The sequence below is a fragment of the Plectropomus leopardus genome, chromosome 16 (genome assembly GCF_026936395.1).
Source record: "Plectropomus leopardus strain MGB_pleo_1.0 chromosome 16, ASM2693639v1, whole genome shotgun sequence".
NCBI classification, from domain to species: Eukaryota; Metazoa; Chordata; class Actinopteri; order Perciformes; family Serranidae; genus Plectropomus; species Plectropomus leopardus.
In genome coordinates, this window is record NC_142191.1 from 21,118,393 (window position 1) to 21,143,395 (window position 25,003).

The 25,003-nt window shown below is 39.5% G+C and overlaps 1 protein-coding gene across 2 annotated transcripts in view; it reads left to right on the plus strand.

The window, feature by feature from the left end:
- The first annotated feature begins 12,851 nt into the window (after positions 1 to 12,851).
- The window catches only part of jag2b (jagged canonical Notch ligand 2b), a 56,821-nt gene continuing 44,669 nt past the window's right edge, over positions 12,852 to 25,003 (plus strand). The window contains exons 1-2 of one of the 2 annotated variants that reach the window (XM_088089277.1): positions 12,852 to 13,285; positions 13,887 to 14,207. In XM_088089277.1, the coding sequence (XP_087945403.1) occupies positions 13,217 to 13,285; positions 13,887 to 14,207 (390 nt within the window). In that variant the 5' untranslated portion in view covers positions 12,852 to 13,216. The remainder of the gene's footprint in view (positions 13,286 to 13,886; positions 14,208 to 25,003) is intronic. The other variant, XM_088089276.1, reaches the window with a different exon arrangement.

Genomic DNA, 25,003 nt, shown 5'->3' on the forward strand with positions numbered 1-25,003 from the left:
TTGAAGTAAGACCAGGTTGCCTAGTTAGCATTTAGTAGGTAAACATTTAATAATTGATATAATAATTGATTTATAAATACTATAGTGTGTCTGCTTACAACTCTTCCTGTGAACACCCACAAAAGACAGAATAACTGATAACAAATGAAGTACATCAATAAACATTTGTCCTAATATCTTCTTACAATAACATGATAGAGTGATATAAACTATTTCATGTTTGTACATTGTCGGGGAACACAGAGTAATTTCTACATTACATTTTGAAACAACTGACTTCACTTTCTCAGGAAATGGAAAGAGCAGAGATCTGCAGGTTGACCTGAAGTCTGCAGCACGTTATCTGCTGCTTACATAAATCTGTCAGCAGTCTTTATGCAGCTGGTTGATACACATCGTCTATCTTGAACAAACACATCCTGATTAGAGATAAAGCAAAGCAAATGCAAATTCTGCACATCTGATCTTGATGGTCATCTTGATTGATGGTTTCCCAGAAATGAAAGCAGGGTGCTCATATTTAGCCACAGAGAAAATAAAAGATTTTGTACCGTGTGCAGATGATTTTATCTAAGGTGAGTCAGCAGAGGTGTGTGTGTGTGTGTGTGTGTGTGTGTGTGTGTGTGTGTGTGTGTGTGTGTGTGTGTGCGTGCGCGCGTGAATGTAAGGGAACAGAGAACAAATGTTCTTCCTCTTGGAGTCATAGATCCAAAGACAAAAAATACTTTGAAAAACTCTTTAAACTCACCTTGTGACTAGATTTAGTCATATTTTTATAGATATTATTTTTATTTTTAATATTCGTTCAACACCTTTATCACTAAAATTGCCACGTGTGATTCTTTTTACATCACTTTCAATTTATACCCTTTCTTTTTTTAAAACGCCAACATCACACATCTGCTGCTTTCTTAAAAGCATGTTGGTTGGGAAGGAACAAAATGATGGGAAGAAGGCAATTAGAAACGAAAGAGGAAATGACCCAAAAAGTTGCAAAAAAATAATAAAAAGTTCAAGAAAATAACCTGAAAGCTAGCACACAAAAAAAGAAAAAAAGAGTTTTGAGTGCCCTTGCTGTATGGGCTGCAAAGTGTAGAATAAGTGCTAATTATCCACAGATCATCCGGATATTTATATGCAGTTGAATCATTTTGGCTTTATGTGCCACTAAGCAACTTTCATAGGAATTAATAGCGCCTGGCATTCAACGCTGTTTCTTTATACACCTGCGGTTAAAATTGGTTATTGCTTTTGTAAGCAAACATCATATTTTGTTTTTCAGGAGGGAAACATGATTGGATTTTGATAAAGGAATACAAAAATATATATATATATTTTTGGTAACGCTTTAAATTAATGCATAATATAACTGTGAATATTTGTTTTAAAAAATTCGATTTCTGTTTGTGATCAAACAATTAAAATACATGCTGATTAGTGAGCTTAACTTTGGGGGGGAGACTCATTAGCTGCTTTCAGGTTATATGTGAAGCAACAGCAACAGCACTGCTGTTAACTTAATACAGAAAATTTAGAGTAGTATTGATCTTTTCACCAAACTCTTGGAAAGAAAGCAAATAAGCGTACTTCCCAAAATATTAAACTGGTGTCATCAGCTCAGTTTTCTCTGATCACATCTCTAATCAAAGTTATTCTTAAAGAGAGACCAACAATTCTGTGAATACAACCACCCCTCTCCACCCATCTTCAGAAGGGTGGATGGACGTTTAAATTGCGTCCCTGTTGCTTTCATGTTGTAACTGGACACTTGAGACGTGTCTGTTCTCCAGAGACCGTGTGTGTGTGTGTGTGTGTGTGTGTGTGTGTGTGTGTGTGTGTGTGTGTGTGTGTGTGTGTGTGTGTGTGTGTGTGTGTGTGTGTGTGTGTTACCATAGCAGATGGATTACTACCCCTCTCTCTGAATGCAGTCCATTCACAGGTGAGAGCTAAAACCTGACAGGTAAAGATCCCTTTAGTTATATTTTGATGCTAATATTTGTATGTAGCTTGTATGTTTACCTTAAAGCAGGCATGTCAAACTGGTCCACAGGGGGGCCGGTGTGGCTGCAGGTTTTTGTGCCAACCAACCAAGAGCACACAGTTTGACCAATCAACTGTCTGAAGACGGAGATCAGTTGATTAAATGAGTCAAGTCTGGTGTGCTGCTACTTGGTTGGAAACAAAACCTGCAGCCACACCGGCCCCCCTGTGGACCGGTTTGACATGCCTGCCTTAAAGTGTTGTATGTAACTCTGGAAGAAGCAAGATGATTGTTTAGTCTCATTCTCAGGTCGTCAAATTGGTGCTCAGTCCACCTACCCAACCTTTTGATCAGATCAAGTTGTTTCTTATCCACTTATTCACCAAACCTACACTTGAAATAACTATTAAGCCTCATTTCCATTGCACGAAAAAAACATGCTAACATCTGGCTTTTTAATGTGATCGGAAAGTGTGCAATTGGCATTCACACCAGGGTCAAATGACTGCAGTAGTCACAGGTTATTTATCACCTCTGGCTCCATTCAGCATTAATCAAAACACAACACCCGGGTGAATGCACTAATAACAGACCCTTAACCGGCAAGATGCTATGACGGACTGTCTTTAATTACCATCTGTCTCCACCTAGGCAGTGCTAAAACATTGATCCAACTTAGTCTGTGCTGAGAAAGAGAGACTGAAGAAGTAAGAGACATACAAAAAGAGGTAACCATCATAAAGTTTTACCGACCTCTGTCCATGCTACTTTCTACTGTTTACCTGTTCTCTGGTCTGTACATGATTTTGAATGGACACACCACAACAACCCCCCCCACACACAAATAGGCATGCTTATCTGCTGCAGACTTGTGTACACAGCTCTGCTCTACTGGCAATGGGAAAGCAGTCTATAGTCTAAGGCTGGGCAATATATCAATACCATATCGTGATACAAGACTAGATATCATGTTAGATTTTAGATATCATAATATTGTAAGTGTTGTCTTTTCCTGGTTTTAAAGGCTGCATTACAGAAAAGTGGTGTCATTTCTGAATTCATGATTGTACGTAGTAGTTCTATTATTTGCCTTAACTAGGGCTGCAACACTTAATTGATTAGTTGTCAACTGTTCAATAAACGGCCAACTAATTTCAAAGTTGATTAATCTTTGTTGGTAGTTGGATTTGTTCGTTGATTTGCTTTTTAAGAAAAATAGAAAAATGTCTTTCATTCCAACTTTCTCTACTCCTCTATGACAGAAAACTGATTATCTTTCATTCTGGAAAAAAACAAGACATTTACAGATGTCATCTTGGGCTTTGGGGAGCACTGATTTACATTTTTTCAACATTTTCACCATTTTTTATTATTAATTAATTTTTTTTAAACCTCAGACATCGAATCGAGAAAATAATCAACATATCAAAGTTGCAGTCTAGTCTTTACCCGCTTACTCATTATATATTATAGCCTATTTTTAGTGGGTTTTTCCGAGTCTGAAAAACCTGCAAACCTAATTTTGGTGGAAAAGAGGTATTAGTCATGCTGCTCCTCTGCCCTCGACTCCCGAGCAGTTAGGTCATTACCTTGGATTAACCTTGTGCTTTGAAGAAGAGCAGAGCAGGAGACTGGTCCAAATAGTCATTGACAGAAACCAGGTGAAAAACCACAACCTGTTTCTGTTTTAAATGCCTAAAATCAAGCTGACCATAAAGGTTCTGGAGCATCGCAAGTCTTTATCAGTGACATACATTTACGAGGTCCTGAGCTGTGCATGCTGGGATAGATTGGAGGGTTTAGAGTGAATTTTAGCCCTTAGGTATCTCCATATGTGGAGGGAGTCTTATCTGCCACGTCAACACTGACAAGGAAAGAAATCTGAGCAACTCACCACATATCCTCTTTAATGAGTGAGCCGTGGTAGGAATAATGGCAGGCAGCATTTCAATAATCTGAGTATTTTAGTTTTTAGCACTTTTTCAGGTAATTTCCTTGTTTGTTTTGGGGTTTTTTTAACTTTCATTTTTTTTGTTGCTAATTTTTAGGTATTTTTTTCTTCTAATCATTTCTTACTAATTTTTGGGCAATTTCTTGTAAAACTGCTCATTGCCGTCCTCTCATGTTTTTGTAAGACATCATGCTCACCTGCTAGAGTGTGTGCCCCATATGCTGAGGCCTTTGCAGCAGCTCAGGTTTGATTCCGGCCTGGGACACTTTGCTGCATGTTATTCCCCCTATCTCTCCCACATTTCCTGTCATTCTGCAGCTGCCCTGTCAATAAAGGGAAAAATCCCCCCCCAAAATCTTTTTGAAAAAAGACAACAAAAAAAGAAAGAAATCAAGCTGATTTGCTGAGGTTTTAAAGGTTAAATGGGGACATCAGGTCCAAAGCATGAACAGGAAAAGCAAGACACAGTTAATGAATGGCCATTAACTTGCCCAACTGGTTAACATTGCAACTGCGGTTTTCCATTCTTAAAAATAAAATGTGTGTGTGTGTGTGTGTGTGTGTGTGAGAGAGAGAGAGAGAGAGAGAGCGTGTGTGTGTGGGTTTGACTGTGACCCTGTTTACCCAGTGTAACTGAAACCCAAATAGGCATTTCCAGTTAGTTTGGAAACGTCTGTCAGTTTTCCTCCTGCCTGAACAGTAACATGTCACACCAACACACTGGCATGTTTGAAATTTGAGCTCTCGGCATGAGAAAACACAAATGCATACAGGACTATCAGCAGAGCAGAACATAAGGGTATGATAGAGGTACACTTCTGTATCGTTGGTGACAAAACATGTCTCGTCTTATCGTGGCGGAAATGCCCTTTCCACACACTTGATAGCTCAGTCAACCATGGGAACTGACGGGTATAACTGGGTTAATTAAAGTTACTGAGACACCGGGGCCCCATTTATAGTAGAGCTTGATGATTTTATTTTTTTTCCTTAAACCAGAATATTACCCATCTGTGTTGTAATGGACTGGTAGTAGAAAACAGGTAGAATCATCAACAACTTTTAACACATGTGAAAGATGTCTTCAAAAGGAACTGGTGCGGTATTTTTACGTGGCAAGTCCAGTGTGCGATATACTCAGTGTTTAAGTGGTTAACATGATGAGAAAACTGTTACTAGGTGATGATGTTAGCCAGCTTTTCTACTTCCGTGACTTACTTTCTATTGACAAACTTGGGCTCAAATTGAAGCTTATAAACTTGGTAAGTTTTCATTATACAAGTGAATCAGTGATATTCACCATAAAGTGATAAAAAAAATAACAATTTGTCTAACAGACAGTGATTTTTTTTGTCGTTTGGGGACGTTGTGGGTGATATTTTGAAACAGAATGATGGCAAGCTCTAGCAACTTATTTTTACTACTTTCCTGTTTGTCTCAGGATACTTCCTGCCAAATTTCATACTTGTATGATTATTTATGCCATTATATTACCCTACTATTTGAATATACATAATCTTGCCAGAATCATGTCCCAAAAAAGGGGTTTTGGACCCCTTGAGACCAAACGTTTCCAAATTGTGATGACCCAAGGTAGCCTAAAGGCTAACAGGAAATAATAGTGAAAATAAAAACAGGTAGCAGAAAACATCAGGATCTGGCTCCCGGCCTAAGGTGATTATCTCGTAGATAATGACCCAGTTTGGAGTAAAACAGAGATAAAGCAGAGGTATGCTTTAGGGTGGGGCTAACATTTGATTGACAAATCACAACCACCGTGACTTGAGCTTATTTTTTGCCATTCGTGTTTTATTCCTAAAAATTTGACCCTCAGACACTGTTTTCAGTGCATTAAATTTGCTCAGCTGGCTAAAAATGTCCTGTTTAGCGTGCGGTTTGTGCCTTAAAGCGAGCAGTTGGCTGTTCACTTTTTCTGGTGAGCACATGTTGAATTGAGCCCCTGCTAGCACGTGTCACTGACTGTTACTATGGAAACAGTCCCAGTTCTCTGGCTAGGTGGCTAACTTTTAAGCTAATAGATGCCTTTGTGCAGGTAATTAATTCATTTAAGAGATAGCCTAGTCAACAGGCTATCATTTAATGTCTTTACACCCATCTGACATCTTTTTATTCACCTTTACAGATGGTAAGATGCCTGCCTGCGACGAGGTGAGTTTGAATTTTCATTAGCTAGTTCACTAGCTTAGCAAGATGGATAATGGGTTAGCATGACAAGACAAGCTAGCTCCATCTAGCTGGCTAGCTTGTCTAAAATAATGAATAATAATCACAGCATGACCTGTTAACATTAGCCTACATGTCATGCTGGCCCTTGAAACTTTGTCTACTGCAGTGACTGCTGACATCTTTTTAAAGCTTTGCAACCATTTGCCTATCTGTTTGTAGTATTATGGTTTTTGACATGCAGTCTGCTGGAAAAGCTACATTCCTCTGCCAGCCTACTGCAGCTTCCCCATTCTTTACTCCACAGTTTACACTGGGGGAATTATGACAGGTTTTTCACACTTGAGCAGTGAGGGATAAAAGGTATGAAAACATGATTCATGTGTGAAGGACAATATGCTTTTATCTGCACTAGTGATGTCTGATATCTTAATTTGTAAAAAGTGCAGAAGGCAGATAATAGTGACTTTCTTGGTTCAATTCTGGCGGTTGATTTTGATCTCTCGCCTCATGAAATCCCTTTTACTCTACACTGTCTAGCTATCGCATAAAGAAAAAAATGACAATAAAAATACAATGCAACATAATCGGATTTCTGATATGCAAAATCTCATTGGACTTTACGTCGACCTTTTGGTGCCAATTAAAGGCCACTGTTGCTCAAGGAGAAGGGTGGAGGCCAGGAAACAAGTTCAGTCACTTAGGATGAACCGTAGAGGTCACAAACAGGTCGTTAATTATTCAAAGCCCCATTTTAAAGGACATATGTGTTTGAATTAAACCACAAGGGAAATAAACTGCCATTAAACAGTACTGTTTATGTCTGGTCCATGTGGACTGACCTCTATAATATCCCTGAGGTTATCACATCCATTTATCCATCTGCAGTGTAGAAAACCTCATCACCTTCACTCCGTATTTAGAATTCAGTATCCTTTGACTTCACCATTAGAGAAAGATAAAGTGAAACCACATTTGAAACCCCGAAGACACCCGCAAATGAGCAGCATCAGCAGTCAGTGTGGTGAGATAGTCATTAGAGCTTGATGAAAAACAGCATGTCTCAACCTTGACCCATCCCGCCGCCATCAACCCCCCCAAACGCCACCAGACGCACACACCGAGTCCCCGAAAGATGCTTAAAGATAAAAGAGAATCGACCCGTCAGCCGTATGTACAGAGACCGGAGATCTGAAAAGAGAAAAGCCATGAAAAATGGATGAGAGAAGAAATCCACTTCACCTCCCCCCTGGAGGCTGGCAAACCCCCCACAGTGCTCCCACTCATAATCCCTTCTCCTCCTGCACACACACACTCCTCTCTCTGTGCCTCACTCACATGTAGGCAAACAGGAAGAAAAGGTAGGCACACACCACCCGAGGCCCTCTGGTAGGTGTACGGGAGATACTATAGTCTGGCTCGGTGTTGGACACCTCAGAATCACCTCTTCATAAAACTGTGAAATCTATAGTTGTTATTTTGCATGTTTTCTTTTGTTCCTTAGACTTTTGGGTATATGTTTTTAATGTAGAGAAAAAAGGTCCCTCTGGTGAATCATTCAGGCTTAAAGAGACGCTCATATTAGTGAATCAATGAGATCTATGTATTCTAAGTATTCATGTACTATATACTTCCTTTACGTACCAAAAATTCATATGCTCGTTTGAAACGTTGTAACTGCCCCAGTCAAACTGCACAATGTTGTAATGTTGTGTTGCATACTTTCATGCATCCTTTATGATGGCATAGATACTTCCAGTAGATGGCACTAGATGGCAGGGTCAGAAGTTTTTGACAGCAACTCGTGTGGAGGAGGTCATGCACCTTTTAGTGGAGACAGCGGTGTAGTTATCAGTGGACTGTTAGACCATTAAATAAATCGTTCCACTCTGACATCTTTGAAATATCTTTGTTATGTCCTACGGTCATATTTCGTTGAACTAGGCTACACTGCCCCCACAATTTCCGTCGCTACTACTCTGTTTTGTCTGTATCTGTAAGGTTTCAGAAAACATGCACAAATACAGCCGAAATTAGGGCAGCGTTGTCGTGTTATCGTGGCGCACTAAGGGGTTTCTTGAGTTAGAGAGTATCAGTAGAAAACTGCACTTTGAAGCTATGATTCTTTTGTAACTGTGCCTTTTGCGTTCAGTTTTGATTATTATAATACCTTCCTTTTTTTTTTTTAAAGTTGACAAGCAATTGTGTTTTAACAATGGCAGCAGTAGAAAGGCAGAAGACAGTTAACTTAAATATCTTTTTATTTATCACAAGTTTTCTCATAGTGTGCAGCCATGTTCCCAACTTCACATTAACATAGTTCTTGGTTATGCACATAATGTTATTTATTTCATGGGGTGTTACTGAATCATTGTTTACGGAAAAGTAGGCTCCCTGGCAATAGTAAATGCTACGTACCACCAAACATTGCATTTGTGTACTTATTTATTACTGATCCTTATCACCAAGTCGAAATTATTTGTTATTTGTTTCCCCTTGTATCGCCACTCTTTCCGTGAGTCTTTTTTGTTTTGTTTTGTTTTGTTTTTATAACCTCGGTGTGGTGGCTAGTTTGTCAAGAATTGAAGGCCAACTGACTGTCCCTGTGGTCTCTCAATGAAGATTCAGAGAAATGTCTGTAGAGGCAAACCTCTCAGACAGTCTTATATATTGATCTGAAAAGTGTATGCAGTGCTCACCTAATTACAAAAGTTCAGGATGTGCACAACCAACCACTGCAACTACTTTTGGAGCTTTTGCGCTCAAAGTGAAAGTGGTGATGGCGTAATTTTCCTGCACAAGAATTTTGTGCATGGGGACACTACAGCAAGCATAAATTGTGCACAGGCTGTACTTAGGGCTAGGTGCTCTTACATGCTCACTGTGACAGTGCTTACATGCTGATGTTTATCACAGGGTTGGAAATTAGCCCCAGCCACCTGCCAAATGCTTGTAAAATATGCGAGTGGCTGCTAGATTTGCTCTCCTCACTTGCCAAAAAAGCCAATGGTTTTCTATTGAGTGGCTGGTAAATTTTGGAATCCACAAGTCACATTGGTAGACGGACAAAAAAGTTCATTTCCAACCCTGGTTTAGCAGGTGTAATGTTTAGATGGTTATTATATTGCTCTGATGTGTTTGCATGCAAAGATTTGCACAGATAGACAAAACATTACAGCATTACCAAAGTTATTGCAATCCATCATGAGAGGGACATTTGTGCACGTACTTCATTTTTGCCGATCCATCCAGTAGTCATTTCACTAAAACTTAACGTCATGAAGTTGCTAGAGGAAAAGTCAAGGGATTACTTAAATCAGCATGCTTCATCCTCTTAGAACCATGTATAACTAGCTAATTTCATAGTCATCCATTCAGCAGTTGTTTAAATATGTCATTGTGGACCAAACTTCTCTAGAGCTGCACAACTTGCGTGACTAAAAACCCACACTGGTCACACACACATATACACACCGTTCCTTCACCACCTGAGGCCCTTTACTAGGTGTGATCCAACTTAAGGCACTCACATGTACTTGTGACAGCGTGTGAAATGTTCCAGTCAAAGCGGCTGCAGCGGCTCAGGCTATCGGCAGCCTCCTTTAAGGCCTATCTGACAGGCTGGCAGTTGCCTGATGAGAAGGAGACAGAGACATGGAGGGGTGGAGAGGGCGTGCTGTCACATACACTTTGACTGGCAGCTTCTCTCTCTTGTTTTCACTGTCACAAACGGAGCAGAGTGACTTCACTCGTGCATGCTGTATGTCACTTACACCTGAGCAGGGGTAAAAGTTTTTGTACAGCCTTGTTTTTGTTGTCACCAGCCACAGTTTAAAGGCCACTCATCAATGTAATGAAACTTGCTACTTATATAGACAGTAGAAGTTTTATTCATCAGGACAACATGGATAAACAGCTTACACAAGCATACTGTTTTGTCAAAGTGATTACCAGATAGATACAAGAGTTTTTGATGGAGCATTTTTGTTTAAAAATTGGGTCACGGTAAAATAAAATGAAGTCAACGGATAAAATATTTTGGCATTCTAGAGTCAGGCCCCTGCCAAGGAAGCAATAAAAATGTCTGCAAAGTAACAATAGAGACAAGAATAATGCAAAGTTTAGTCTAAGTACTGATCACCCACAACTTCTTTGACATGTTCATGCCTTAGAAGATGTCCAAATATAAATGTATTCACCCAAAGCCACTTTCAAGGATATACCAAGTGTTTTTGGATGCGACATAGCCAAAAAGTAGCAAGAAATTAGTAAAAAAAAAAAGTAAATTAAATCAAAAAAAGTTAACAGAAAATTACCTTAAAATTAGCAAAAATAAATAAATAAAAATAAATTAAAAGTAAAAAAACAAACAAACAAACAAGAAAATGTCCTAAAATAGAAAATAAAAAAAATAATTTATTCATTTCAGGTTTGTTTTTTTGAAAATGTTTTTCTGTAACATAATTTCAAATATAAAATTATTATACTTATAAACATAGTTTTTGGGACATTTTCCCTATTTTTTGAGAATTTCCTAATAATCATTTCCTCTTTATAAAAATATTCAAAGGTAATTGTCAGATGATTTGACTCATTATTTGCAATTTGTGGGACATTTCGTGTCAAATTGGCCATTGCCTTTTTTCCATTTGTTATCGAAGGAAATCAAACCAGTAGCTTGTGAAAGGCATCAGAACACAATATAAGAAAACTGATATTGATCCAAGTTTGTAAGGAGGACAAGTATTAGGCACTCTTTTGAAAAAGGTTATCAGTAAATTATAATATGTTTTATGGCAGTGATACTCAACTTTTGGCCCAAAGGTAACAGGGTGCTGGGTGGCCCACCAACCATTTTCTAACCAACAATAAAAATGAAAATGATTCACTAAGGGATATTTTTTGTACTTTGAATGTAAATAAGATAACAAAGTGCTTAAAAAACTCCAGTAAAGTGCCAGTAGAGGATGAGATGCCCAGGGTAAGCCACAAATGTCCTCAAATCCTAGGTTACACTGCGTAACCTGACCTGAGCTGGGCTGCTGCCACTGGATTTGACTCATGGCAAAGATGAGTTAGGTTTGCAAATGTAAAAAACCGTGAAAGCAGGCAATTAATTTATTGTATATAGTGATAAATATCTTAATGTTTGTTTATTAGCTGGCCCCTGGTCTCCTGACACTTTGCAAATTGGCTCCTAGGCAAAGCACGATTAGTATCCCTTCTCTATGGGAACTAAAACATGCATAAACACTGGTGTGGTCTTTTAACAGCCGCACTGACCATCTGTTAGATCACCTGATCACCACGCTGTCAGGTGATACAAATATCTGAGACTAAGGCAAACAATGCTTGAGTAAATGTAAACAAGCTGCAACTGAAGTAATATAAATATATGTATGTTCTGTGTTACTAGCACTGTGGGACACGAGGAATCTAAGATGTTAGGTTGATGACGCAGCAGATAGTAACAGGATATTGCAGAGAAACATGTAATATGCATAAATACCAGACTGTGGGATCGAGAAAAACTGAACACATCAATAAATATCCAAGGGGGAAAATACAAAACATTTTGCACCAAGAAAAGAGAAAGAAGAGAATTTCTGCACACCAAGATGCACTTAAAATCTAAGTAACTGGGGCACCTAGTAGCTCAGTCTGTAGAGCAGGCGCCCAATGTACAGAGGCTGTGTCCTCGCCACAGTGGCCGTAGGTTTGACTCCGATCTCTGCCTTTTGCTGCATGTCGTCCCCTCTCTCTCCGCCTTCCACACTTACTCTGTCCTATCCGTTAAAGGCCTGTAAAGCCCAAAAAATATCTTTAAAATTATTTTAAAAAAAAACAAAAAACAACTAAGTAATTAATAAGGACATCATAGTATGGAAAATACTAATAAGAATAAGAAGATCATAGTTTGAAAAACAGAGCGTGCAATGTATGGCACTATTGCACATCTAATTTTATGTATCTAACTTCTTCATTTTGCTGGTTTTACAGAATCAGGTTCAGTGGTGACTGATTAGCGGACAGTAGAGGGCGCTCTGCACTGCTGCAATGTTGAACTGAGGACAGCTCCTTGGTAAGTCTTGTTACTGAAGAGCAATGTTTTTTAGGGACAGTCTTAATCCCAACAGCTATTAATACTGCAGAAACATGTGTGAAAACATATTTATAGCAAGAGGATTAGATTAATTAATTGTGATATATTTCATCAAAGCATATCATCAATAAATACAAAATAAATGCACTTTTTGAAGCATTGTTATAATTAAAACATTAAAAAGGGAAATAAATTTTTCTGTGAAAGAGGCATTCAAAACCAATGTTCCATGTTAATTTAATGTAAACTGCAATTGTGGAAAAAAAATTGATGGTGGAAAAAAATGTTGAAGAAATTAGATGTTGAAAAAATTCAAAAATCATGGTGGGGAAAAATGTTGAAAAAAATTAATGGTGGAAAAACACAAATAGATGTTGAAAAAAATAGTGCTTGAGAGAATACAAAAGTTTCTTGGGAGAATTATTTTTTCTACCATTTAATTTTTTTACCATCTATTTTTTTTCACTATCTAATTTTTTTGTCTCCCCCATGTCCCTTTAGGGGCTCCGTAGGTTTACCCAAATGAAGCTCAATGCAAACCCAGAATAATTCAAGTTTCGGGAGGAGGAAGAGCAGAAGGAGGAGGAGGTGGAGGAGGGTTGATGGGGCTGTATTATACTATTGTCCGCCCCTGTAATCCGGTTGGCTCAGAGACAGCCCGCAGGCCAATTTGTAAGTGGTTTGCAGAGCTGCCAATCAAAGCAGACATCCTCTCCTCAGGCTGTGGCTACGAAACATCTCAGTTGCTGTGTGGAGAGATTTGACGGAGGGACACTCCTGTACATGGACCATCACTGCGCTGCAATCCGCCGCCTGCTCACACACACACGCATGTAATGCCTCGGTGAAATCTGGACGCACACGGTGGAGAAATCACGCATGTGAATATTTTATTTTTTTGCATGTCAAGAGAGGAGGAACTAGTCGCCGGGTCCGCGACTGTTTGTCTTTTCTTATCGCTTCTCCCCCCCCTATGTCACTCTAATTAATCGGAGGCATGTGGAATCGCACCAGGATTAGGAATTGCTTCCCAATAGTGTGCCTGCTGTTGACGTTATGGACCGAGGTAAGAAGGCGCTTATTTTCTTCCCATAATATTTTACTGTGGTCCATATAAATAAAATAAATGTTTAGAAATTACAAATGTCAAAAGTTGGTGGGCGTGGGCAGATGTATTTGCTCTCCGGCGTTGCATATTCGCATCACATTAATCGATAATTGAATTACGTAGCCGTCAGTTGTGGAGCATGTGATCATGTTACCATGACAAGATTGAAGTCTGAGGAATTGATACGGGCTACTCTCCATTTTGGTTACAATGCTGAGAGCCCTGTTCATTTATCTCTGTCTTTTTGGGTAGAATTAGGCCTGAACCAAGAAGTTGGAAGTTGCATTGCATCAATTGGCTGCTGCAGCGGTTAATTTGCTCCCCTTCGCAGAGTAATTGTCTAAAACCCCAGCCTGCAAACTGTTCACGTGCTCCATTCATGATGCAACTAATTATTTTGGAACATCCACCCAATCTGCACGAGCTTCTTAAAATGATTTTTAATTGGGCAAGGTTTTGTCCGTTTTTACGCACCAATTTGAGCAACCTAAGACCATGCTGTCGCCGGTTAATATAGGCCTATATTTAAATTTGGTCTTTTTTAAAATGTTGTTTCTAGGTGTGCAAGTCGACCGGCTATTTCGAGCTGCAGCTGATCTCCGTGGAGAATGTAAACGGCGAGTTGGCGGACGGGGAGTGCTGCGACGGCTCCAGGAGCTCCCAGGACCTGCGCTGCACTCGAGACGAGTGCGACACTTACTTCAAAATCTGCCTGAAGGAGTACCAGATGGAGGTCACCACCGCCGGCGTCTGCACGTTTGGAGCTGGATCTACGCAAGTTCTCGGTGGAAATATGTTTTCTTTTAAGGGCGCAAAGAATAACCCGAATAAGATCGACGATGCTGGCAAGATTTTGATCCCCTTCCAGTTCGCCTGGCCGGTGAGTTGTGATCTCTTGTGATCTCCTGTTAGTGTTTCTTGACATGTTCTTATTAGGGCACAACACCAAACCCCGTTTAAAAATGTTTCAATTTAATGATTTTTGGATGTGTGTGTACTTACACCCTGGGGAACACATCATCAACCCATTTCTGAATGGTTTAGAGCCACTCTCCCATTCTGCACCAATCCAGTGCATTACAGCAGCACTGATCTGAATAAAAGTTCACACTTTAAGAGGTTTTTTTTTCTGTCATTGCAAACCAGGGCTGCCTTACTTTCATTACTGATTAAGTGAAGAATACTCGTCACAATTTCCTAGTCATCAAATTCCTTTTTGGCCCCAGCAGCAGTCGAAAAACCACAAAGTAAATACATTTTCGGTCATGTAAGACCAAGAAAAATAGAGGATTCTCATATTTTAGAATCTGGAACCATCTAATTTGGGGCATTTTTGCAAGTAGTTGCTGTTTTTTTAGCAGCTTATTGGTTGCATTTTGATAATGTAATGATCCTTGAACTGTACAAAGATGCCCTTTGTTTTTAGAAGCAGTTAGTGCACGGCTGCCTTAAATTTTGAAGTTGACTAAATTGGAGAAGACAAGTTGAATCATTACAAAATAAACTCAATTTCTCGTATCAGATTCAGTCAACATGAAATTTTTAAGGCACCCTGGACGCTACTTTTTTTAACATAACATAAAACATGAAAACAAATGCTTTCTTTTTACATTGTGCAGCTGTAATAGCAACATCTTCCTGTGCATAAAACTCCCGCTCTTCAGCTTGACAGAAAGAATCTTCTGATAAAAGTCTACATTTTATCCCAATAAACTGAAGCTAAATTAATCACACTGATGCTGATTGACTAGAAATCCCCAACAATTTGGTTTTGGGTCACAATTATGCCTGTGCAGAGACGACAGACCTCATTAAATGTGGGGCTCTTAGCAGCATCCTGTCTTTATGAGAACTGCCACACATCACGACTTAAAGGTTTGCATGCTTCACAAGGATCCGATTGCAGCTACAGTGGTTCGCAGTGTCGTCTGGGTCGTCTTTTAAAGTTGTCCTGATATATAAGGGTTGGCTTTGTTCCAGTCCACCAGCTTGCACCTGCCAAGACCATGATAGGGTAATTAGACTGGGGGAAATGCTTTGATATGTAGACCCTGGCGGGGGTCTCTGTTACTTCTCCTATGGAGAAATGCTTGTGGCAGAGCTGTTGGGATGACATTTTGCTGATTCATGAGGTTGATTCAATCATTATACAATCCATCAAGTGGAATTTGGTTAATTGAGATGTTGAGGATTGGTCCAAATTACTTGCTACTACCAGTTTTGTTGAATGATCGCTGTGAATAAAAGGCTAAGCAGAAGTTCGTTTAGAAGTGGATTTATTCATCATAGAAAAAAAGACTCAACTTTCATGAGATATCTAACTTTAACACTTGCGCAAGACAACATTACAGTGCCAGTTCATCACAGGAGTCAGGTGTGATGCATCAGAATGGCATGTACTGCATTTGGAGGTGTATCCCGGTTGTATGTGTTGGATGGATGCTCCAATTAATTCTCTGTTATAATGATGAATGAGTGACATTATGCCATGAGTGTGAAATATGTGTTTGGCGCCTCCGGGCAGTGGTTTGGTGCGTGCTGGCTGGTTTTGACACCGCCCCCCCCCGCACCCTGCAGCTTCCTCTCCTGCTGTGGGTGCCAGGTGGCCCCTGGTGGCCCCTCCAGGGCAATTGAGCTCATCTGACTGCAGATGAGTGATAGCTGATGGATTAGGCACACGAATGAGGTGTGCTTGCTTTTGTTTTAAAGGGATGGACTCAATAGTTTTTGAAGACTTCTAGTTCTTGTTCCTTTCGAGTTTGAGTGACCTTATTGTAAATTTCTTTGTTCATTGTAATGCCGTTTAGGAGTGTTATAATTTAAGTACTTTCCATAGGAAAATGGCTGTCATTTTTCTAGCTCCAGCTTTTCAGTTGTAAGAAGTAGTTAACTGATTGTTTTTGGATATTAGCTTATAGACGAGACAAAGCAAGACAATTAAAGACAATACCTTTAGCTCTTAGGACTTGCAATCAGCATTTTCTCCAAATAACCACATGATTACTTGAAAAAAATCACTACAGCCTTCCTTGTATGCAACCCTTTTTTAAACTAAAGCTTTAGGTTCTTTTTGGGATATTGAGCTGCAAATGGTTTAACGACAATGACTAAATTCTGTTTAGATTTGATGAAACTAGATTTCCATCATAAAGTAGTTCTAAATAATAGGTTTAGGGGAAAAAATCAAAACAGCATAGTATCACAATGTTTTTGAGTGGTAATATTGTATCGACACATGGACGCCAAGTATCGATTTTTCTCTTGTAATTATCTGAATTTTTAATATTACAAATACAAAATTTCCTTTGTGAACATAATTCACATTTGACATCAAAAGACATCAATTAAAATATTTTACAATATATGTTACTGCAATACTCAGCATATTGCAGAATATTTAAAATCGCAATAAAATTGTATCATGACTTTCGTATCCTGTTAATATCATATGATGGGTCCTCTGGTGATTCCCACCTCCATGTTAATCTTACTGTTTAATGGTCATGTTCAGGCAAAAAAATGTTATAAATCACTGGTTCAAGCCTGTAATATGTGAATATTTTCTGGATAGTGTTGTCTTCTATGATGCTCAACTGAATATCTCTGTGTATTTGATTATATGTCAGACAAAACAAGCCATTTGAAGGTGCCACCTATAGCTCTTGGGACTTGTGATGTGCATTTTTCTCCAGATTGGCAAAAAAATAATCAGTATATCATTAGTTGCGTACCAGAAATACTGAGGCGTAAATGGTTTTATGATAATGATTAAATTCTATTAATATTTGATAAAACTTGAATAGGTAGGTCCAAGTAATGAGCAGATCTGTGCGCTGCAGTCTTTTGTTTTGAAGGTGTCACTTGTGTGATCCAAGTTTTGTCTTTTTGTATTTTATGATTTCAAGGTTTCCAGCAGCTCAGTTTGAAGCTGAGACGGACCTCCTTTAGTGAATTAACAGCCACCTCCACAATTTTCTTAAGCTTCAGGGGAAAATGGCAAAGGTGTGACCAACAACGTTTGCCATCAGGGCTGACAGAGCTACACGTGTATGAATCTAACATCCATCATCACACAGAATGTGAACCAGCGGTAGTCTCTTATTGGACTCATTGACTGACACCTCAAGGCAGAGGTGAAGAGGGCTATTCTGGTGTGTTGTCTTTCTGTGAAGTGGCCTGGGCTGATAACGGTGCACTATTCCAGTGCCAGATGTCACAACAAGCCTGCGGGGTCACTTGCTGTGGCGTTGTCGCTTTCTTCGCTGAAGAAACAAAGATGCAGTGTACTATTGGCTGTGTCATCTGGACAACTGCCCATTTTAAGGCCCAGTGAAAACCAATGAGGGCATGAGTCTTCTGTCATCCTCCGACCCAGCATCTAAAAATGCAGGAATAATTGTGCTATAGGTTCCAAATTTGTCAATATTACATATTTTGTGAATCCTTACATGTCAGTGTGAACAGGATGAAGCTGCAATTGTTGATTATCTTTCTTGCAAAAAGCCTTTTTAATTGGCCTTGAAATCCTGAGTAGTGACAATATCCTTTTGATGTCTTTAATTGTCTAAAAAGGCACTTATCAAATTCTCAAAGAGCACTTCTTATCTCCCAGTCAAGTGTCGAGCTGTAACAGTGAAAATCGGCCTGCATTTCTGGGAAAAGCTTCTCCTTCTGTGAAGCCTTAAAGACATCATAGCCCTGTCTCTCTTCAGTCCAGTTATCATCAAACCGGTGTGATACAGTCACTAATGGCTGATTTTACTCAGATTGCATGATGCTTATCCATTCTTTGGAGGTCTTCCAGTGATTCCCCAGCTCTGGCTTGTCATGCCAGCTTGCCAGTAAAGAGACTGACTATTGATGCTGTGAGCTCAGCCTACACTCAGTGTTTCCCCACAGGTTTGAATTTACAGGAAATGCTCACTGCTTCTGCTTTCTCTTCTCATGAGTGTTTTAGTCTTTTGTTGCTGATATTGTTATCCAAACTTTCTAGGCTGAGGGAATTTGTTTTGTGAGAGGGACTCATGAGACTTTGCACTTTTATGGCATTTAAAGATTGAACCTAACTGAGTTTTGGGCTTGATTGATGAAGAAAGACAAACACTTTAGATAGCGGTAAATGTTTGTACTAATTAGCATTTTTTATTTTTCCTCATGCTTTTGTCTACCTACTTATCAGTATTGCTTATATTTCAAAGAATAGATCATTTTGGGAAATTAAACTACTTGAATAGCCTACCTGTACCTGCCTACCGACTGCATATAAAGATGGATAACATTACTGTTTCCCCTAAGAGTAGCTTTTCAATCTCGATCGCCCCCTGGTGTCTGTCTGCAGTATAGGTCATAAAGCCAAAAGTACACACCAAATAAATATTCCCAAAGTTGGTTTCTGACACTGAAGGTAGTTCTCATCCCCCTGATGTTTCTTCAAGTGATCGTTTTGAGTCTACAACCATGCTAGCAGGTCTGTAAGGGCTCATTTAAACTCACTTTAGGGAACATATACAGACATGGATGAACGAACGTAGGAGACAACAAAGACATTTAAAAAACGGCAAAATGAAATGAATCGGTAATGTTGTGTAAAGACTTCTCCATCCACATGTTGCAATGTACCTAACCAGCACCCAGACCAATGCTGTCTACAGCACCGCCTCTGTTAAAACATACATTGTTACTGTTACCTCCTCCATCATCGACTTTTTTGCTGTTGTCAGAAACGTTTGACTCTGTCCTCTAGTGCTCTCTTTTGGCTTTTTGCGAACATAAGGACGGCATGGAAGTATGAGGACAGTGACATTTACAACATTTGAAAATGGACATATCTATTTTTGTACATAATATATGAGCCCTAAGGCTAATCTTTGGCATAATGGTGCATTTAGCCAAATGCTAACACCAGCATACCAACATACCCATAAACACAGTGCTAACATGCTGATTTTTAGCATTCATGTTTACCATGTTTGGCGTTTTAGCATGCACTACACACAAAAGTACAGGCTGAGGCTAATGGGAATAGACGCACCTCTGTAGCTCTCAAATGAATATATATTTGTATGTTTCTTGTCTGTTCAGTAACTTGTGGTTTTAGGGAGAGTTAGGTGGTGTGACTGTTTCTTGAAAACAGTTCTGCTGGTTGCAGGGTGGCTTTTCATTTCCTAAAACCATAAATTGCTTTTATATTTCTGTTTGTGTACAAATTAAAGGAAAATGTTCATAAAATGTGCTAATTAGTGAGCAAGTGTAGCTATTTTTGAAGTTTATAGAGAGCCAGGCCAGCTGTTTTCCCTGTATCAAGTTGTTATGCTAAGCAAGCTAATCACCTCCTGGCTTCAGCTTCACAGTCGCACATAAGATGAGACAATATTTTAAATAGGGCTGTTCCTGACTCTGAATTACACAAGTTGAATTTTATTTGGCTAAGTATGAACACTTGATTGATTTATTTTTTTACATACAAAGTTTTAACTAGCTCTGCGGGACATTCAGTGTGACAGCGGCATTCGTCAACATCATAGAGTAAACTGCTAACAATGGATCGCATATGTGCAACTACATTTTTGCCTCTTTTGACTCTAGATATCAGCAGAAGCCAGGGACTGTTTCCTGTTAACTTGCTGTGAGCTGTAAATTCACCACTCCTTCACCTTATGGTACAGTCTCTCTCTCCCTCCATGCTGCTACCTGCATGTCTGCAACTGCAACATGAAAGTTAGGAGCACTCATTTTGCAGCAAAATCTGGGGACCAAAACGTCCACTGATGTACGCTACATAGAAAAAAAATGACTTGACGCAGTCTCAGTCGACTAAGGGTCTCTGTGTGGTGATGCGAGTCTCTGATTTTCAAGGGGCAGCCCTTATTTTATTCATATTTGATACTATTTTATATGGTTATGTTTTCTACTATTTTATACAGTCTGTGGATGAGACTGGTATCAATCCAACTATTTTAAAAAAGCAATATGTGTATTTTCCAAAGCAGTTAGGCTACTATTTTAAAAAACTGTTTTCAAATTAAATTTATTTTCTAGTGTCATGACTTTAGTGTGTAGATCATGCTGAACCTCTATAGCCTGTCTGGTTGAGTTTCCATTTTGTTGGCCCGTGCTGAGTGAGCACTTCAGGAGAGAGAGGAAGAGGAAGAGAGACACATTTTACTTCCATTTGATCACTAATGAAATTGCCGGTGGAATTTCTCTCCCTCCCTCTCTCAATCTCTCTCTGTCTCTGTCTCTCCCTCCCCGCCCCACAGCTACATTAGCCGGACGTCCGTTTGATGTGAGCCTGCCTGTAACTGTATCTGCTCTGAACTTGGATATGTATCAGACCTCCGTTGACTAGTAAATAGATGCGTGTGGCTGTAACAGCCACCAGCCTCATCAGGAAGCTTGAGCAGCTGAAGATTTTGAATTTCAATTTGTTACAGTATTGTTTTAATAGACAGTCATGACAATTTAAACCTCATTATTCCTGCAAAAATAACACCCACCCTCTGGAGGGCATCTATGATCAAAGCTTGTGTATGAAGTTGGTTTGTTTGGTGTGTTGCTCGTGCGCTTCCCTTGTGCTGCGTGCTGTCAGTCTCAAGAGGCTGATCATCTCAAAAAGTGGGAGGCGTAGACAATCTCATTCACATTTAAACGATATGTTGATCTGCACAGACCTGCTTAAGATTGTTTTTCTTGGATCAAGCCCAAACTATTTAAATGGTTTTGGCTCACTGTTCTGGCCACGTGTCTCCAAATGCACAGTGTTGCTGTCATACTTTTTTTTGTGCTACTGTCAAGCATTGTTCTGCAAGCACAAGCAATTGACTTACTACAAGAAGTAAATCGAGGTCTTTACTGTTGGTGGTCTTGGTTTAAATTGTTAAATGGACTGTTCTTTATTTATTGGAGAGGTTGGGTATGAGGTGGGTGGGATGTGACTTTGTTTTTGATACTTCCTGAAGCTACAAATATTTTTTCTTGAGCCTCACTGAGTAATTTGGAGAAAATGCATGACCCTCCACAATGAATTAATTACTAGAATTTAAAAACTTTCCCTTTTAATGTTTGAAAGTAAAAAGTCAAAGATGAAATCCTTGAGTTGAAAATAGCGTGGTTTTTCCACTCTTGTCGGGCGTGCTAATAGTTGTTTTTTTTTTCTCTGACGGAAGCGTTCGTTGCACATATTGTGTCCAAGGACAGTCAGAAATTTGAAAATCCAACAGTTAATACATTTTTTATTTATTTATTTATTTTTTTTTTTTGAAGTTTCTGGCTATGATAAATGGTGAAATTTGACAATTTATAACGAAAATTTGCTGGTTTGGAAGGTGGTAAAATTTATACAAAGTACAGTCATTGTATGCCCCTCCCATTGGCTAAAATAAAAAACAGTCCCTCCCCACTACCTAAAAAAATATTGTAAATGCCTCTCCCTTTTTGCACCTGGCCTTCCCCCTCATAAATAATGAACAGTCCCTAAATGTCTGAAATACTATAGAAAATTAATTTTTTGGGGGGGTGCAAACAAATTTGCACCAGCTTCATGCTGAGTTCATTTGTACAGTGCTCTGTGTTCATATTTTTGGGGATTTCTGTGGATGCACATGCCAGTATTCCGTGCCAATGTTGGAAAAATGTGTAAACAGTAACAAAAGACCATCAACACTTTGTTTGAAGCTTGTTTTTGTATACACCTTGTGGGATATTGCTCAATTTTGTAATTTCTTGATTTCTTTTCATGGTTGTTTGTGTTTGTGCTGATAAGAAAGCAAGGACTGAGGGGAAAAATCCAGGCTGGGATACTTGCAGATGCACTGTAGTGCTCACTTTTAGTAAGCAGTAGGACAGAGGCTTTACTAGCAGCTCATTCAGCCACTTTCTGTAGATGTACTGTATTTCTCTCCTCTCTGCCTGAGCCTGCAGTTGGCTGTATTTTGGATGCACACACACTCACAGATCCAAAGGCTAACACTGGCTGCCATGGTTAGCCACACCTGATGCAGAGCTTGTCAGAGCTGTTGCTAGGAGACGGCTACATAGGCCTCTTGTAAACAATTGTCTTTCCTCTCTGTGGCTCCCTCCCCCATCCTTTCCTCCTCTGGTCCCCGGGCTGCTGCGTGGAAAACCACTCACACGGGTCTCACCTGTGATTCAGCTCAGCTCTGTATTGATTATGCAATTAGCCAGTCGAACTGAACTCCCAGGGTGCAACAACAGCATTTACTAACTAGATCTGTTTTCTTTAGCTTATTTTCTTACTTACTTAACTGAAGAGAACAATAGCAATTAGCAACATACATCATACATGTGTGCATTCAGTGACATATTTAACTGATGTGCATGCAAACAAATCATTAAAATGTTAATCAATTCATTTTTCTTCTTCAGTTTTTAGTTTTTTTCTTATCTCGGTCCATCAATCATATATTTGGCATATGAACACATACTTTTCATTTAAGGGTAGACTGATCTGTCAGAATCTAAAAATGATTGTCTTAATTCATGACAGCATATTGGACTGATTTCGTAGCATTTTATATGTGGCGCTCTTGGCAATACTTCTTAACCCTTTACTACATGAACTTTGTACACATGCGCAGGATATTGTTAACATCCTAAAGACTGCAACAGCTCAAAGTAATACGTTTTATTCAACTGAACACGTCAGATAACATTGCATCCTATCCTGACAGTTTTATATTGCATTTTTAAAAAGTTTTTAGATGGTCAGCGAATCAGCATTTCAGATTTTTGTTAAGTGCAGAAGATTCATTTAAAATGTTATCCTCTTTCTTGCAAGGATCGATGATTAACAGTCATTCAAAACAGTAAGCTGTTACATCAAATATGTTCACCAATGTGTATAGTATGTGAATCTGTGAAGCCACTACCACTGTAACCCTATCATGCCCTGATTTCTTCCTAGCAGCGCCTTTGCCCTCAGACATTGCACATTTGTGCCTTCAGAAATCTTACGTACTGTTGCCTGTCATCAGAGTTTAAAAGCCTGCCAGACTTCTGTGTTGTTGCTTTGCTCATCAACAAAGATGCAGTGTAGTATTGACTGTGTGATCTAGACAGCTGCCCTGTGGAAACCCGCGTGGACTGAACTCTTTGTCATCGCCATCTGACTCTGACTACATTCTTGATATTAAATGGATCTGTGTTATGGTGTTGCGAAGGAGCCGGCGGGGATTTCCTCTGAGAACAATTTGTTTTGTTCATTCTGTCATTTCACATAAGGTACAGTGTGTACCAGTAGGGAAATAACTGCTTTTGGGGTCCATGAATTAAAAGGATGTTTTCCTGCTCGGTGCCTCAGGGCCGTTATGATGTTTTTACATGTTTTCCGTTAATGTTGTGCAGACCTGAGTTTGAACAAGAATGTGGCAAATTTGATCAGAATCAGCAGTTTTTATGTTGAAGTTTCTCATAACTTGCTTTTAAATTGTTTTTAACTTGATTTTTCTGTTTTTGACTTTGTGTGATGCTGTCAGTGGCTCTAATTTTGGACATATTCCTGCCTGTGCCAAAATGTTCCAGTTTCCCTCGGGTGCTGTCCTCTTTACCTGGTTCACTTGCAAAGCTTCTAGTCCGGGCTACATCCAGAAGTTCATTCATATCAACAGTTGTCCTAAAGTTAGGTGTGTACAAAAGGACCTGATTTTCTTAGTTTCTTGTTACCTTTTCATTTACCAGTCTGTCCTGATGATAGGTGGCTGGAGGAAGGTCGTGATAATAATAGTGTAATTTTAAGATCTCCTCCGGTGGAAGCACATGGACATTTTAACATTGTTAAAATGTCCATATGGTGTTTTTTTTTATACACTGCAAGACACATATCAGGAGCGAAATAAGCAGTCAACACAATGGCTAGCATTTTCACCATGGAACTGCAGTGAATGATGGTCCAGTAAATGACAGTCTCAAAGAAACTAATTCAGACTTCCAGGGTTTGTAATGTCACAAACCTGAAGGCCGTGACACACCAAACGACACTAGAAAACTAGCGCAGACAAAAGTCACGTTCTGCGTCGTCCTCATATCGCCATGTCTCAAACAGACAGCCAACAAATACGTATGCTGTGTGCCTGTGGGAGAGGAGATACCCCTCCATACCAACAGATGGCGATCGTCTGTAATAGTCACTCAGAGTGGGAAACCGAAAGGCCACCATGACGCTGGTTAGCCAGTTAGCACATTAACAAAAGAATCCAATCTTGACAGAACAAAGCGTATTTATTGTGTGGAAGTGAACAACACAACCTATTAGGAAACGTTTCTGTTAACAGCTCAGTGTTTATTCAAAAGCCATCTTACCTCACACAACAAGTTTGTCTCAACCTCCCGCCCTCTTAGCTGCTTGTTTACATTCCTTCCTTCCATTTCTCTTCTCGTACGCCGAGCTGAATGGTCAATGAAAGTGATTTCATTTACAGTCACGGCCGAGGCCAACGATGTGGCACATACTGCGGTGACGAGGGCTGTGGACGCTCGCCATCGGCCCAACGTGGGTTGATGGCTGACCATCGGCTTGGTGTGTCATAGTCTCAATCAACATTGGGGGTCCCCTGTCAGAAAATTTTGAGTTACAAACACTTAATATCCTGCATTGTAGTAATTTTTTCTGCACCAATTTGTACCATTTTCAAATCAATTCATGGTGTGAGTATCTTTAAT